The sequence below is a fragment of the Vulpes vulpes genome, chromosome X, assembly GCF_048418805.1.
Source record: "Vulpes vulpes isolate BD-2025 chromosome X, VulVul3, whole genome shotgun sequence".
Taxonomy (NCBI): Eukaryota; Metazoa; Chordata; class Mammalia; order Carnivora; family Canidae; genus Vulpes; species Vulpes vulpes.
In genome coordinates this window covers 46,696,548-46,712,409 of record NC_132796.1, presented here as the reverse complement: position 1 = coordinate 46,712,409, position 15,862 = coordinate 46,696,548, and the positions used below count along the sequence as shown (strand labels likewise).

The 15,862-nt window shown below is 40.8% G+C and overlaps 1 protein-coding gene and 1 pseudogene across 1 annotated transcript; both read left to right on the top strand.

Annotated features, from left to right (window-relative positions):
- Positions 1-4,088: 4,088 nt before the first annotated feature.
- LOC112912482 (dnaJ homolog subfamily A member 1 pseudogene) lies at positions 4,089-5,268 on the top strand (annotated as a pseudogene).
- A 3,486-nt stretch (positions 5,269-8,754) lies between these two features.
- ASB12 (ankyrin repeat and SOCS box containing 12) lies at positions 8,755-15,582 on the top strand. The gene is made up of 3 exons (XM_025989170.2): positions 8,755-8,916; positions 13,965-14,814; positions 15,251-15,582. Exons 2-3 carry the CDS (start codon positions 13,989-13,991, stop codon positions 15,382-15,384), a joined length of 960 nt encoding a protein of 319 aa, XP_025844955.1. The 5' UTR covers positions 8,755-8,916; positions 13,965-13,988; the 3' UTR covers positions 15,385-15,582.
- Positions 15,583-15,862: the final 280 nt, after the last annotated feature.

The following is a 15,862-nucleotide window of genomic DNA, read 5'->3' as shown; positions in this document are numbered from 1 at the left end:
ACGATGGGACACCTGCATGCCAATATTCATAGCGGCAAAATCCACAATAGCCAAACTGTGGAAGGAGCCACAATGTCCTTTGTCAGATGAATGGATAAAAAAGATGTGAGATAGGTAGATGATGATGATAGATAGATAGATAGATAGATAGATAGATGATAGATAGATATGAATTTGTATATACACACATACATATGTATATACATATGTATATAGATAATTTGTATACATATGCATATACATATATATATATAAATATATAAATACACAATGGAATATTACTCAGCCATTAGAAATGACGGATACCTACCATTTGCTTTGACAGGGATTAAACTGGAGGGTATTATGCTGAGTGAAGTAAGTCAATTGGAGAAGGACAATCATCATATGGTTTCACTTGTATGGGGAATATAAAAAATAGTGAAAGGGATTAAGGGGGAAAGGAGAGAAAATGAATGGGAAAAATCAGAGAGGGTGACAAAACATGAGAGACTCCTAACTCTGGGAAATGAACAAGGGGTAGTGGAAGGGGAGGTGGGTGGGGGGATTGGGTGACAGGGTGACGGCAGTGGTGAGGGCACTTGATGAGATGAGCACTGGGTGTTATACTATATGTTGGCAAACCGAACTCCAATAAAAAAGTACAAAAAATAATAAATAAAAAAATGTAAAAATAATAAAATAAAATTCAACAATAAGAAAACAAATCAATTTTAAATTATAGGCCAAAGGTCATAACAGACACCTCCCTGAAGAATGTACACAGATATCAAATAAGCATATGAAAAGTCTCTCCAAATCATATGCCATCAATGAAATACAGAGAGAGAGAGAGAGTGAGAGAGAGAGAGAGAGAGAGAGAGAGAGACAAATACACACCTATTAGAATGGCCAAAATTTTTTTAAAGATTTTATTTATTTATTCATGAGTGACAGAGAGAGAGAGAGAGAGAGAGAGAGAGGCAGAGACACAGGAAGAGGGAGAAGCAGGCTCCATGCAGGGAGCCTCGACATGGCACTCAATCCCAGGTCTCCAGGATCAGGCCCTGGGCTGAAGGCAGTGCTAAACCGCTGAGCCACCCGGGCTGCCCAAATGGCCAAAATTTTTAATACTGACACCAAATCCTGAGAAGGATATGGAACAAAAGAAGTTCTCATTCATTGCTGGTGTGAACACAATATTGTACAGCCACTTTGGAAAACAGTTTGGCATTTTATTACAATACTAAATCATGCAGTCCAACAATCATACTTCTTGGGACCCACTCAGAGTAGTTTGCAAATTATATACACACAAAAACCTGCATGCAGATGTTTATAGCAGCCTTACTCATAATTGCCTAAACTTAGAAGCAACAAAGATGTCCTTCAGTAGGCGAAATTATAAATAAACCTTTGTATATCTGAACAATGAAATATGCTTTAAAAATGAGATATCAAGACATGAAAATACATGGAAAAAAACTTAAATGCACATTATTAAGTGAAAAGATAATCTAAGAAAGCTACAAAGCCACATACTGCATAATTCCGATTATGCATGATTCTAGAAAAGGCAAAACCATGGTGACAGTATTTGTACCGTCAGTGGTCACTGTTTGATTGGGCTTGAGGTGGTGAGAGAATGAACAGGTAAAGCCCAGAGGATTTTTGATGCAGAGAAAATACACTGCATACTATAATGATGGATTCATATCCATGTATGGATTCATATATTTGTCCAAACCCATAGAATGTACAACACTGAGAGTGAACCCTAATGAAAAGTAGGGACTTAGGTTGATTACTTTGTGTCAATTTAGGTTTAGTAATTATTATAAATGTCTCACTCCTGGGGAATATTGATAATGTGGGAAGCTAGTCATGTGCTGGAACAGCAAGTATATGAGAAATCTATGTTCCTTCCTCTCACTTTTCCTGTAAACCTAAACTTCTCCTAAAAAAACAAAAAAATAATTATTAAAATGCTATGTTACATATATTTTTACTATAATAAAATAATTACAAAAGGGAATGCCTTGAACAACCTTGCACTTATAAATACAATTAAGAAGAAACTGACCAATTCTTCAAAAACAAACTACTAGCACTTTATTTTTCTAAAAGATTTTATTTATTTATTCATGAGAGACACAGAGAAAGACAGAGAGAGGTAGAGACACAGCCAGAGGGAGAAGCAGGCTCCATGCAGTGAGCCCGATGGGGGACTCATCTGGGACTCAATCCCGGGTCTCCAGGATCACAACCCAGGCCGAAGGCTGTGCTAAACCGCTGAGCCACCCAGGCTACCCCTACTAACACTTTAATAGAGATGAAATACATATGAGTAGTTCTACATCCATTAAAGAAATGCTCTTCATTATGTAAAAGCTTCCAAAAGGGCCCAGATGTCTTTACTGGAGAATTCTACCAAACATTAAATAATTAACACCAATCTTATGAATTTATACAATCTCATCCAGAATTAGAACAGGGGAGAATATTTCCCAACTCATTTTATGAGGCCAATATTACCCTGGTACCAAAATCAAATTTAGAAGAATAAAAAAAATCTAAAAACCAGTATTTCTCATCAACCTATATGCAAAATTCCTCACAAAAAATATTAGCAAACCTAATCCAACAATGCATAAAAAGAATTATATACCATTACCAAGTCAATCTTATTCCAAGGATGAAAGGCTGGTTCAACATTTGAAAGTCAATGAACATAAACCACTATATGAACAGGTTAAAGAAGAAAAATCATATGATCACATCAATTAATGTGGAAAAAGGATTGAAAAAAAATCCAACATCCATTCCTGATAATAAACTCTCAGCAAAGTATGAATAGAAGGGAACTTCATGAACCCAGACAAAGGGCATATATGAAAAACTTAAAGGTAACATCATGGTTAACTATATGGTGAAAAATTAAATGCTTTCACCCAGGACTCAGAAAAGACAAAGGCAAAGGCATCCACTCTCACCACTCTTATTTAACATAGTTCTGGGAGTTCTAGCCACTGCACCAAGTCAAGGAAGGAAAATAAAACATACAGATTGGAAAGGAAGAAATATAGCTGTCCCAATTTGCAGATGACATGATTGACTATTTAGAAAATTCCCAAGGAATTTACAAAAAATAAAAACAGTCCTGGAACTAGTGAGTTCAACACTGTGGCAGGATATGAGATAAACATGCAAGCAACAATCACATTGTACGTAGTAACAATGAACACATGGAAACCAAAATCAAAACCTGATAACTTTTACAATTGCTGAAGAAATTGAAATACTTCGGTACACACTTAAAATATGTACATGGTCTATATGCTGAAAACTACAAAATGATAAGAAAAGAAATTAAGAGAACTTAAATAAATGTAAAAACACACTATGTGAATGGATTAGAAGACAATACAGTAAAGCAGTCAATTCTCCTCAAATTGATATATAGATTTAACACAGTTCCTACCAAAATTTCAGCAAAGGTTTTTTTTTTAATAGACATAGACAAGTTTATTCTAAAATGTATATTAAAAGGTACAGGCCCTAGCATAGCTAAAACCATCTTGCTATGGAAAAGTAAAATGGGAGTAATCACACTTCCCAATAATAAAGCCTACAATATAACTACTGTGATCAAGACCTGTACAGAAATGTCCATAGAAGCTTTATTCTTAATAGCCAAATACTAGATACAACCTAAATGTCCTTCACAGAGTCCATGGTTAAACAAACATGCATACTACATAATCATACTCAGTAACAAATACAAACTTGATACATGCAGCAACTTGGATGAATCTCAAGGGCATGCTAGAGGAAAAACAGTGAGTTCCAAAGTGTATGGTTTCATTTATATAAGTTTGAACGACAAAGTTATAGAAATGAAGAACAGCAGATCAGAGGTTGCCAGGGGTTAGGGACCAACGTGGTTAGAGTGGGAAGGAAGTTCATATGGCTATAAAAAGGCAACATGAGGGAACTTTCCAGAATGCTTGGTGAGACGCGGAGGAGTGGCAGCTGCCCGAGCTGCGCTCAGCAACGTGCTCCTTCCCGCTTCGCCACACCGGCCTCGGCCCTCTCACCAGCTATAGAAAATGGTGAAAGAAACCACTTACTATGATGTTTTGGGGGTCAAACCCAATGCCACCCAGGAGGTATGGAAAAAGACTTACAGGAAACTGGCCTTGAAGTACCACCCTGATAAGAATCCAAATGAAGGAGAGAAGTTTAAACAAATTTCTCAAGCTTATGAAGTGCTCTCTGATGCAAAGAAAAGGAAATTATATGACAAAGGAGGAGAACAGGCAATTAAAGAAGGTGGAGCTGGTGGTGGTTTTGGCTCCCTCATGGACATCCTTGATATGTTTTTTGGAGGAGGAGGCAGGATGCAGAGAAAACGGAGAGGTAAAAATGTTGTACATCAGCTCTCAGTAACCTTAGAAGATTTATGTAATGGTGCAACAAGAAAACTATCTCTGCAAAAGAATGTGATTTGCGATAAATGTGAAGGCCGAGGTGGTAAGAAAGGAACAGTCAAATGTTGTTCCAATTGCAGAGGTACTGGAATGCATCAGATAGGACCTGGAATGGTTCAGCAAATTCAGTCTGTGTGCATGGAGTGCCAGGGCCATGGGGAACAGATCAGTCCTAAAGATAGATGTAAAAACTGCAACGGAAGGAAGATAGTTTGAGAGAAGAAGATTCTAGAAGTGCATATTGACAAAGGCATGAAAGATGTCCAGAAGATAACATTCCATGGTGAGGGAGACCAAGAACCAGGACTGGAACCAGGAGATATTATCATTGTTTTAGATCAGAAGGACCATGCTGTTTTTACTCGACAAGGAGAAGATCTTTTCATGTGTATGGATATACAGCTGGTTGAAGCCCTGTGTAGCTTTCAAAAGCAAATATCTACTCTTGACAACCCAACCATCGTCAACACCTTTCATCCAGGTCATATTGTCAGGCATGGGGATATCAAGTGTGCTAAACGAAGGCATGCCAATTTATCATAGACCATATGAGAAGGGTCGCCTAATCATTGAATTTAAGGTAAACTTCCCTGAGAATGGCTTTCTCTCTCCTGATAAACTTTCTTTGCTAGAAAAACTCCTACCTGAGAGGAAGGAAGTAGAAGAAACTGATGAAATGGACCAGGTAGAACTGGTGGACTTTGATCCCAATCAGAAAAGACAGCGCCATTACAATGGGGAAGCATATGAGGATGATGAACATCATCTTAGGAGTGGTGTTCAGTGTCAGACCTCTTAATGGGGACAGTGAATAACACTGCTGCTGGCATATTATATGCAGTAGTGAATGAATGAAGGACTATAATCGTAGCTCACTACTTGCTATTGTTTTTGTTTTAATATTCAACTATAGTAGTGTTTTAAAAGTTAAATGAAGAATAAGCTCAAATAGTTAAAAATAGACCTGCCCTACGACCCAGCAATTGCACTGTTGGGGATTTACCCCAAAGATTCAGATGCAATGAAACGTCGGGACACCTGCACCCCGATGTTTCTAGCAGCAACGGCCACAATAGCCAAACTGTGGAAGGAGCCTCGGTGTCCATCGAAAGATGAATGGATAAAGATGATGTGGTTTATGTATACAATGGAATATTACTCAGCAATTAGAAACGACAAATACCCACCATTTGCTTCAACGTGGATGGAACTAGAGGGTATTATGCTGAGTGAAATAAGTCAATCAGAGAAGGACAAACAGTGTATGTTCTCATTCATTTGGGGAATATAAATAATAGTGAAAGGGAATATAAAGGAAGGGAAAAGAAATGTTGGGAAATATCAGGAAGGGAGACAGAACATAAAGACTCCTAACCCTGGGAAACGAACTAGGGGTGGTGGAAGGGGAGGAGGGCGGGTGTTGGAGGGGAATGGGTGACGGGCACTGAGGTGGACACTTGACGGGATGAGCACTGGGTGTTTTTCTGTATGTTGGTAAATTGAACACCAATAAAAATTAATTAAAAAAAAAGAAAAAAAAGAAAAAAATAAAGTCATATGTCCCTATTTAAAAAAAAACAAATAAACAAATAAAACCTTTAAAATTAAAAAAAAATAAATAAAAAGGATAAGCTCAAATATAAGAGCTCAAAAAAGGCAACATGAAAAAAATAGGCAACATAAGTTATCCTTAGTGTGACAGAACTATTCTGTATATTATGTGGTTGTATACACAAGAATTGACATATGTGATAAAATTGTATAACAGTAAATATACACATGTACACAAATGACTACAAGTCTGAATAACACTGTATCAATGTCAATATCCTACTTGTGATATTGTACTATATAGTCTTTGCAGAAACAGTAAAGTGTACAGGAGATCTTTGTATAATTTTTACAACTGCATATGAATGTACAATTATTTCAATAAAATTACTACCACAAAAAATTCTAATATTTTTCCCTTTTTCATCTTTAGCATCATAATAGCTTATTTACTGGCTGCTAATAATGTTTGGACAAGGCCTCAGATAATGAATAGCTATGGGCCACTGGTTCAAACTAAGCTGAAGTAGATATGATTTTTTAAAATAATAAATTTATTTTTTATTGGTGTTCAATTTGCCACCCAGTGCTCATCCCGTCAAGTGCCCCCCTCAGTGCCCGTCACCCATTCACCCCCACCCCCTGCCCTCCTCCCCTTCCACCACCCCTAGTTCGTTTTTTGATGCTTCTGATCTTCAGAGATGTTGATCACACTGGGATACTCTTACACTTTCCTAAGAAGTCATCTGACATCCTGTGAATTCCTTGGTACTGTCAATGTGTAATCAGGCTGCATGACCACTTCATAAGTATGGTATACAAGGCTAAGGAAGGGACTGGGTAAATACCAGCTTGAAAGAAATAATTGGAAGAGTTGGACTATTTTCCCTGAGATAAGGTGACATAAAGGATAGGACCCCTGAGTTCAGATCCCTAAAGGATTTTTGGGGGGCAAAGGAAGTAGCCATGTTCTCTGAGGTTCTAAGTGTGAGCAAAGATAGGATCAGCAGTAAACTTCAGGGGTGCTTTATAGGTGCAGATATAGGTTTAGCAGAAAGACTAGCTGAGCTGCCCAGTAATATTTACTGCATGTAAAATGTGGAGAGTGCCCTATTTTTGGAAGGATTTAATTAGAAGTAATTGAACATCTTTCAGAAATGCAGAAATTTCTTTTCAATGTACAAATTCTAACACCAAAGTAATCATGTGAAGCTAGGTTGCTAGTGCTTTATCTCAATAATCTCTGATTCCTTCATTGACTTGCTGTTTTTTTCCTAATTGAAACCCTCTCTTCCTTGGTGATTGATTGGAAGAGAAATAGAAGTACTCTGATGTCTTGGGATCAGTATTCTATGTAGACTGGAATATCTTTACAGAAAAGTTCAAGCTACTATTGTTTGTGGGAGCATGTAGGGACACAGAACCCCTCATTAACTCCCTGAACTAGTTTGAGAGACTGATGTGGATGCAGGATAACCATGGCCAGCTTTTAGTTCTGGCATTTCTGCATTATATGAAATATAGTTGTTTCCATATCTGATTTTCCTAATAAATTGTGAGCTCCTTCAGGGACACCATGTCTGTCTTTTCTGTGTGTTCTTTCTTCATCTAGAACCTTACACATAGTGGCTACTTGATAGTTCCTCCATAAAGAGTTTCTTAGACATGATCAGATTGTTTGTGGTATAGTGTGTATACCAAATACTAGGCTGGCATTTTTTTCACAGAGGGAAGAGGGAGCTGGCTCCCAGGTTTTTTTTTGCACAACACCTTATACAAATACTGTGACAATTTCTAAAAGTATCTTCCACCACTTCCTTCATTTAAAGACAGCCAGGGAGATAAAATGATACTCTTAAGAACTGAGCTTTTGGGGGCAGCCCGGGCGGCTCAGTGGTTTAGTGCTGCCTTCGGTCCAGGGCATGATCCTGAAGACCCAGGATCAAGTCCCATGTTGGGCTCCCTGCATGGAACCTGTTTCTCCCTCTGCCTGTGTCTCTGCCTCTCTCTCTCTCTCTGTTTCTCATGAGTAAATAAATAAAAAATCTTAAAAAATCTTAAAATCTTAAAATCAAAACTGAGCTTTTGACAAAGTTTCTAGCACTGGACATATTTGGCTTGATGTCTTAGGTATGAGAAGAGTAGGGTGGTTGTGGGCATTTTCTTTCAGCAGAGCTGAGGTTACTGGGTTGGGGAGGCCTTTATAAATGAGCAGGGCCTTCTCAAACCTTCTTTAAAAACTTAAATTTTACTGATACATGTTCCAGTATGGGAGTCTCTGCTTCCCATTGTCCTCCTCACTCTTGGGAGTGGGGGCAGGGTGAGATAAGGAGAGAACAATGTGTTGCTGGATCTTCAAGAATGTAAAAAGGAAATTCAGAAAGGCTAAGTAGGTTAGGGATGGAAAGAAAAGAGTCTGTGGCTCAGAGGGAGATGCAGTAGAGGAGGCTGGGCCTTCTCAGGCCCCTTGGTGGATAGGTGGGAACATCCACAGTGCAGGAGTCTGGCTGTGTTGCCTGTTTCAATGGTGGGGAGGAGTAAGCAGGGACACACTAGAAGCCTGAGCCCTGGCCTCACCAAGCACCTGTCAGTCTGTCAGTCAGAACTTCCAGGACTTCTCTGCAAATGCCCTCCCTTTTGCTGGGATCGCTCCCAGAAAGGCACTAGTAAGATAAGATGGCCCTTGGAAGGGGAGTAGAGGGTAACCTAAAATTAGCCCCTAGACCTGACACCTAGCCTTTAGGCAGTGTTGTTAACAGTGGAAGTCAAGGACCTGCCTGCTTAGGCCCCAGGGCAAATAGGAATTCCCTATGGAGGGACCACCAGGGCCCAGTGCTTCACAGAGAGGCAGCAGACAACAGTGACACCAGGCAGCCTGGTCTCAGGTGGAATCCCAGTGAGTATCTGGAGCCTAGAACCTAATTATGCTGCCGGGGAGGAATGAACCCTTAGGGTTGCAGGCCCATGGACCTGTAACTACCACCCTTAATAGATGTTTCCCACTGGATCCGGTTTCTGGGGGGTGTGTGGAAGACTGGTAGAGAAATCTGCCCCTAGAGGGAAGGAAGGTTATGAAGATGGCTTCCTGCTATGTCTGTCCCAAGAAGATGTGTGTGCCTAGGCTCTGGGGTCCAAATGGACCTACTTCTAGAGGGAAATTGTGGTTATACAATACAGGGATGGTAAAGATTTGTCTTTGTGTCCCTGTGTTTTATTTGTCTGTGTTGTGGGGTGCATCTGGTTGGATTCAAGGGCAGAAGGGCAGAGCTCCTCGGGTTGTAGGAAGGAAGCTAAAGCTTGAAAATAATCTACTAATACTTAGAGGACTGTTCTAGGGCCCACTGAAACTAGCCACTTCTCTGTAGTTCTTAACTTATATTCACAGACCCACAAGAGGGTCTTAGAATTCAAAGGGTCCAAAAACATGGATGAAGCAAACAATTACCCTTTTTTTTTTTACCTCTAATATCTAACTGAAATTTACCATTTCCTTTCAAGGACAAATGCAGACAGCAAATGGCAGTAGTATTACCAGTTCCTATAACTTGGTCACCAGAAGGAGTCAGGCATTTCATATCATATTACACTTGTGAAAGAGATCTGGAAATGTCATTTATGCTTATCATCACTTAGAAATTATTAATAGATCTTGGTATTTATATGTTAATAAAGAACATTTATTACTATATCATGTGGTTTAAAAATAGCTATATTTCGATATAACTGGTTTCCTTTAATCTTATGTATTTTATGTATTAAAAATTATTCTAAGAGGGGATAAGAGACTTAACCAGATTGCCATAGAGGTCAATGTCACACACAAAAAAAGATTTAAAACCTCTGTTCTTTGGGGATCAGGAAGGGGATCCTTGCATAGAATGGTCACATAATAATTCTTAGCTTAATAAACCACAGAAAGGTGAAGTTAGACAATAGACTAATTAGATTTTCTTATCCTATCTAAAAAGGCACAGTTCACTCAAGTGCCCAAGCCAGCTGAGGTCCATGACTTGATTTTCCTATGGAGGCCCATTAGATGGTCTCTGCTGGGGGCTCCTGGTATGACCTTGGTGAGAGCTTCATTTCCTTCCATACTCCCTCCTCTCTTCATCTTCCTGGAATCAACCTCCCCCTCCCCCATGAAATAGTAAGGGAATGCCTATTGGCTATCAGAAAAAATGATCTGTGAAGAAACTTTCCATGAATAAAGTCCCTGGAATTCAGCATGATCCTCAAAACTGAGGACTCTGGGAGCTGCAATGTGATTCTACTTAAGACAAGGGAAAGGGGCATATGTTTGTTTTTCAATTTGCAATATAAAGAATAAGATGGAGAATAGGGAAACATGGGTCTATCTCTGCTATTACCTTGATGTAAGGTAGCTGGCAAATCCCTTCCCTCTCAGACTTCAGTTTTCTTCATCCACAAAATGGGCATGATATTACCTGTCCCACTATGTGAAATAGCTTTGAAAAGCGTGAGATTATAAACGTGTTCTGGGTTCTTGCTAATGAGACAATTGACAATAACATTCATGTGGCCTTAGGAAAAAGTCCATGCTCTTGTCTGACTTGGGTTTTCTATCTCTAAATTAAGGGAATTAAATGATTTATTTGGTGCATTACAGCTCTGAAATTATAGGACTTTAAGTAAAGGAGCCATAGTAGAAATTAGAGACCTAGGTAATAATAATCACTTGATACTACAATTACTGAGTTACTACACCTGACTAATACATTCATGTGTTATTCTAAACACTTAACTCAATTATTAATTTAAGTATTAACTCATTTAATCTTAACAAATAACTCTCTGAGACAGGTACTATTATCATACTCTCTTTATGGATGAAGAAATAAGCACAGAGAGATGAAGTGATCTGCTTTAAGTCACACAGCTACTAAGTAGTAGCTGGAGCTGGGATTGAACCAGAATTCCAGACCATGTCTTACCACTACTTTATATGGCTTCTCATTCTGCAGTGGATGTAAAACAAACCCATATAAAGAAGTTACAATACAATGTCATGACTGCTATAGTTATATGAGAGTAGACTTTGGAGGAAATAACCCAATAGAAGGAACTGCATGTGTCAGAAAGAAGCATGATGTATATGGAGAGCCTTCATTTATTTTTCCTTATTGCTGGGTCTTGGGGTATAAGTAGAGAAGTAGCAGGAAGTGAGCCTGGAGATGTTGGCCAAGATTTGCTCATAAAGGAAGGATCTGTGAGCCAGGCTAAAGTATCTGGGCTATGCTCTGAAAGAAAGGGGAGCCATTAAGGGTTTTAAAACAGGGGATTGGCACAGGCCAGATTTGTATTTTTAAGTGATTGCTTTAGCTATAATGTGGAGAAGATATTGAGAAGGGAAAACAGGAGACTACTATAACAGTTGACACAAAAAATGATAAGGGCTTAGGTAAAGCACTGGCAGTAGGGATAAGTCTGAATGGGGTGGGCTATAGAGGACTCTAGGAAGTAAAATCCACAGGACTTGATGAGGAATTAGATGAAAGCAAGGCAAAAAGATAAGAGGACTGAGATGAGTCTTGGGTTTCAGATTTGGTTGACCAGGTGGATAGTGAGAAACAGATATGGATCATTTGGTGATGGTGGTAATGGTAGTGGTGGTGTGATACTGCTTACTTTGAAGTACCTGAAAAAACTCATTTCAAATACATTTGCTGAAAAGAGAGCTGAGGGGCTTGGAGTGATAAACTTGAAATCATTGGAATTAACATAAAAGCTGCCCCTTTGGGACTGGAAAGAAGAGGATCAAGGAGAGAACAAAGGGGAGCATAACTATTTCAAGATAGAACATAGGAGAGAAAAATCAGGAGAATGTGCTGGTCAGGAAGCTAAGTGAGGGGTGTGTAGGAGAAAGTGATCAGTGGGGACAGATGTACCAGAAAGGTCACAGAAGGAAAGATCTGAGAAGCAGCCAGAAGATTTAACTACAAGGATGATTTTTAAAGAGCTATCTTAGTATGTGATTGAGGAAGGATGGAGCCAGACTGCAAAGGGTGAAGAAATGAATGGGAGATAGGGAAGTAGATAGTAGACAACTTTTTGGATATGTTTGGTGAAAAAGAGAAAGAGAAAGAGAAAAGGTAGCTAGAGTGAGGCATAGAAGTGTTTTGTTTCCTAAGGTGGTTGAGGGGAAGGAGCCTTTGAGGAGGTTGAAGGGGTAGAGAGAGAAAACTCACCTTTAAAGTCCTAATGTAGGGATCCCTGGGTGGCGCAGCGGTTTGGCGCCTGCCTTTGGCCCAGGGCGCGATCCTGGAGACTCGGGATCGAATCCCACATCGGGCTCCCGGTGCATGGAGCCTGCTTCTCCCTCTGCCTGTGTCTCTGCCTCTCTCTCTCTCACTGTGACTATCATAAATAAATAAAAAAAAAATATTTAAAAAAAAAAAAAAGTCCTAATGTATGGTAGCTTTTTTCTTCTGAACAGCCTCATGAAGCAGGGACTATCATTTCTGTCTTTTAAGATGAAGAAACTGAGTCCCAAAGAAGGGAAAAGATTTTCCCAAGTCTTCTCAGCTAGGAGTGCTGAGTTGCAAACTTAGGTTTGTCTGATATCTAAAACTCTCTACTTACTATTGCATACCACAAATGAATAAATAATAAGACCATACATAGAATTGATGCTAGTGGGTGAGGAGGAGCCTAAAGTTGAGGGAGACCCCACCCACCCACCTCACAATTTTTTTCTATGAGGTATGTATCTGAGGTCCCAGGCTAACAAAGAGAGGTGGAGGTAGACAGTGAATAAAAGGAGATGTGTGTCCCTGAGACCATGGCTGCAGGGTATGGGAGAGTAGGGAGACTTGAATTCTGAAAAACCTACCAGCTTACCCTGATGACATTACAAACTGATGTGGGTAACTTTGGCTTTGGAGCACTAGGAACAGGACAGGTAAGGTCAAGGGGTTAAGTCAGTTATTGGGCCATGGGTAATTTTGTAAGGCTTGGAGATAATGGTGAGAGAAGAGTTGAAGGTTGGGGCAAGGCTCTAAGCTGGTTGGGGAAGAGATGATGGTAAAAATTTTGACCCAAGGGAATGGGAAATCCACGGGTTGCAAGTGGTGCTAGAAATCAAAGGGACTTCTGTATTTAAGTGGTCTTGGAGGATAAACCAGTTGTCCACCAAATAGGAGGACTTGCCCTGGAAATAACTATTTCCTGCCATCTCTTTGATTTCATTTTACTTGAAATGTTCTTTTTAATGTCATCTCTTTATTTAATCAGTAAATGTCATTCAACAGCCATTTCCTATGTAGCTCTTGTTCATCATGGGGCCTGAGTCTGAGGGGAGGTCACACATAAAGGACTGTGAGGAGGTTGAACTCCACCTAAAAGGCTGACAGATGGAATTGAGGGCCTACATCAAGAGACTAATGTTAGAATTCTCAGGGATGACAACTTAACACCACAAAACCGTATTCTGCTGGCCTAGCAACTGCCAGACTGGAGCCATCTCACTAGTCCACACATTCTGAACTAAGGAAGATGCCTCTACCAAATCTCCAGTCATGATGTAGGTCCTACTGGGAGTGGAGAAATACAAGATGGATACAGGGTTCCTTATCCTGGAGTTTATACAATGAAGCACAGATAAGTGCCAATGTAGTGTGAAAGTTCATAGCTAAAGTTTAGTTGTGATCCTTTGAAATCCCTGAGCAAGAGGAGGAGATTAGGGAATGCTTCCAAGAAGTAAGAGTTTGCAGGTCAAGCAGAACAGCATATGCAAAGGCACCAAGCTGTGAAATGGCCTGATCTGTTTTGGAAGCCATCTCTGAGCCCTAAAATAAGATGGAGTAAGAATTAGAAGAAGGAGGTCCATGAGTGAATCATCTGATGGTGAAGGGTGAGGGGCAAGGGCTGGCATGCAGGCTTTTTGATGTGGGCCCTCAGTCTCCCTCCAATATTTGTCACCTACAGACCTGGCATATCCTCCTGCTCATAATGAGAATAGTTCTGCTCCAATCAATCAAGATGAACCTCATGGACATCACCAAGATTTTCTCCCTCCTGCAGCCCGACAAGGAGGAGGAGGACACCGACATGGTGGAGAAGCAGGCTCTCAATCAAGCAGTGTATGACAATGACTCCCATACCTTGGACCAGCTTTTGTGCCAGGAGCGTTACAAACGTTTTATCAACAGTAGAAGTGGCTGGGGTGTTCCTGGGACACCTTTGCGCTTGGCTGCTTCTTATGGTCACCTCAGCTGTTTGCAGGTCCTCCTGGCACATGGTGCTGATGTTGACAGCTTGGATGTCAAGGCACAGACACCACTTTTTACTGCTGTCAGTCATGGTCATCTGGACTGTGTGCGTGTGCTTTTGGAAGCTGGTGCCTGTCCTGGTGGTAGCATCTACAACAACTGTTCTCCCGTGCTCACAGCTGCCCGTGATGGCGCTGCTGCCATCCTTCAGGAACTCCTGGGCCATGGTGCAGAAGCCAATATCAAAGCTAAACTGCCAGTCTGGGCATCAAACATAACTTCATGTTCTGGCCCCCTCTATTTGGCAGCAGTCTATGGGCACCTTGACTGTTTCCGTCTGCTTTTGCTCCATGGTGCAGATCCCAACTACAACTGTACTGACCAGAGCCTATTGGCTCGTGTCCCACAGCCCCGCACCCTTCTCGAAATCTGCCTCCACCATAATTGTGAACCAGAGTACATCCAGCTGTTAATTGATTTTGGTGCTAACATCTACCTTCCATCTCTCTCCCTGGATCCGAACTTGCAAGATGATAAAAGCACTGCATTGCTGCTACAGGCTCGAGGTGAGTACCAAGCAGTTCAGCTCTATGGAATCTCTTGCTTAGAGGTTCAAAGGCCACAAGTCACCCCACAAGTGAATTTTTCTAGGATAGGATGAGTTGGAGAAAATACCATCTTCCTCCCTCTCCTGGGACTCCAGTGGAGAAGAAGTTACAGATACCTTATTAGGGAAAGGATCAATAAGATAAAGTGGGGGATAGCAACAGCAGAATTTCTGTTTCTGGCTCTGCCAATAACTGTCTTTGTGGCCTTGAGCATGCCCTATCTAGGCCTCAGTGTGTTCTTATTGGCACAATGCACTGAGGACAGAGTGGGGGGAATTTCTCAGAATGGAGAAAGCAATTTAAGGCTCCAGGATCCAGGTCACAGTGAATGCAGCCTTGGGTGTGAGAATTACACCAAGAATTGCTTCTTATGACCTGTTTCTCCTTGCTGTAGCCACTCCACGGTCACTACTATCACAGGCCCGTTTAGTTATCCGCAGAGCCCTGCGCCAGGCCAGCCAACCACAAGCCATCGACCAGTTGGATATTGCCCCTGTGTTGATTAGCTACCTCAAACATCAACTGTAATCTTGCAGCCTTACCAGAAATCCACAACACCTACAAAAACCACCCAGGGATCCAGGTAGCTGGAGGGTGCTATAGCTCCACCCACTCACCTGAAGCTGCTCTCCTGTGTTATCCTCCACAACAAGATCCTCATCAAAATAAATCCTGGTGGCTGCTCTCCTGTATTATCCTCCACAATAAAATCCTCATCGAAATAAATCCTGGAGGCTGTTATGACTGCTATGTGTGTAGGGAAAGGGGGTTCATTGGGGGAAGGGGTCTGGTTGGCCAAGGGGAAGGATGGTAATTATCTGCCATTTGACAGGCATAGGAGTCCTGGCAACTGAAAAAGAAGAAAAAATAACCCCATGCCTCACACCTCCTTCAAGATTCTCAAGAAACTTTAGAGCTGTGTTGTCCTTAGAAGCAAGGTCCTGAAGAATTCAAGTGGATAGAAAAGTAGCATCTGCTTGCTCAGCCTTGTACCTCCATTCACTTC

What these genes read in the sequence shown, in the direction of transcription:
- ASB12 (XM_025989170.2), top strand. Translation starts at nt 13,989, where the DNA reads ATGAGAATAGTTCTGCTCCAATCAATCAAGATGAACCTCATGGACATC. An exon ending in ATTGCTGCTACAGGCTCGAG is followed by an intron (nt 14,815 to 15,250) that starts GTGAGTACCAAG and finishes TCCTTGCTGTAG; the next exon opens with CCACTCCACGGTCACTACTA.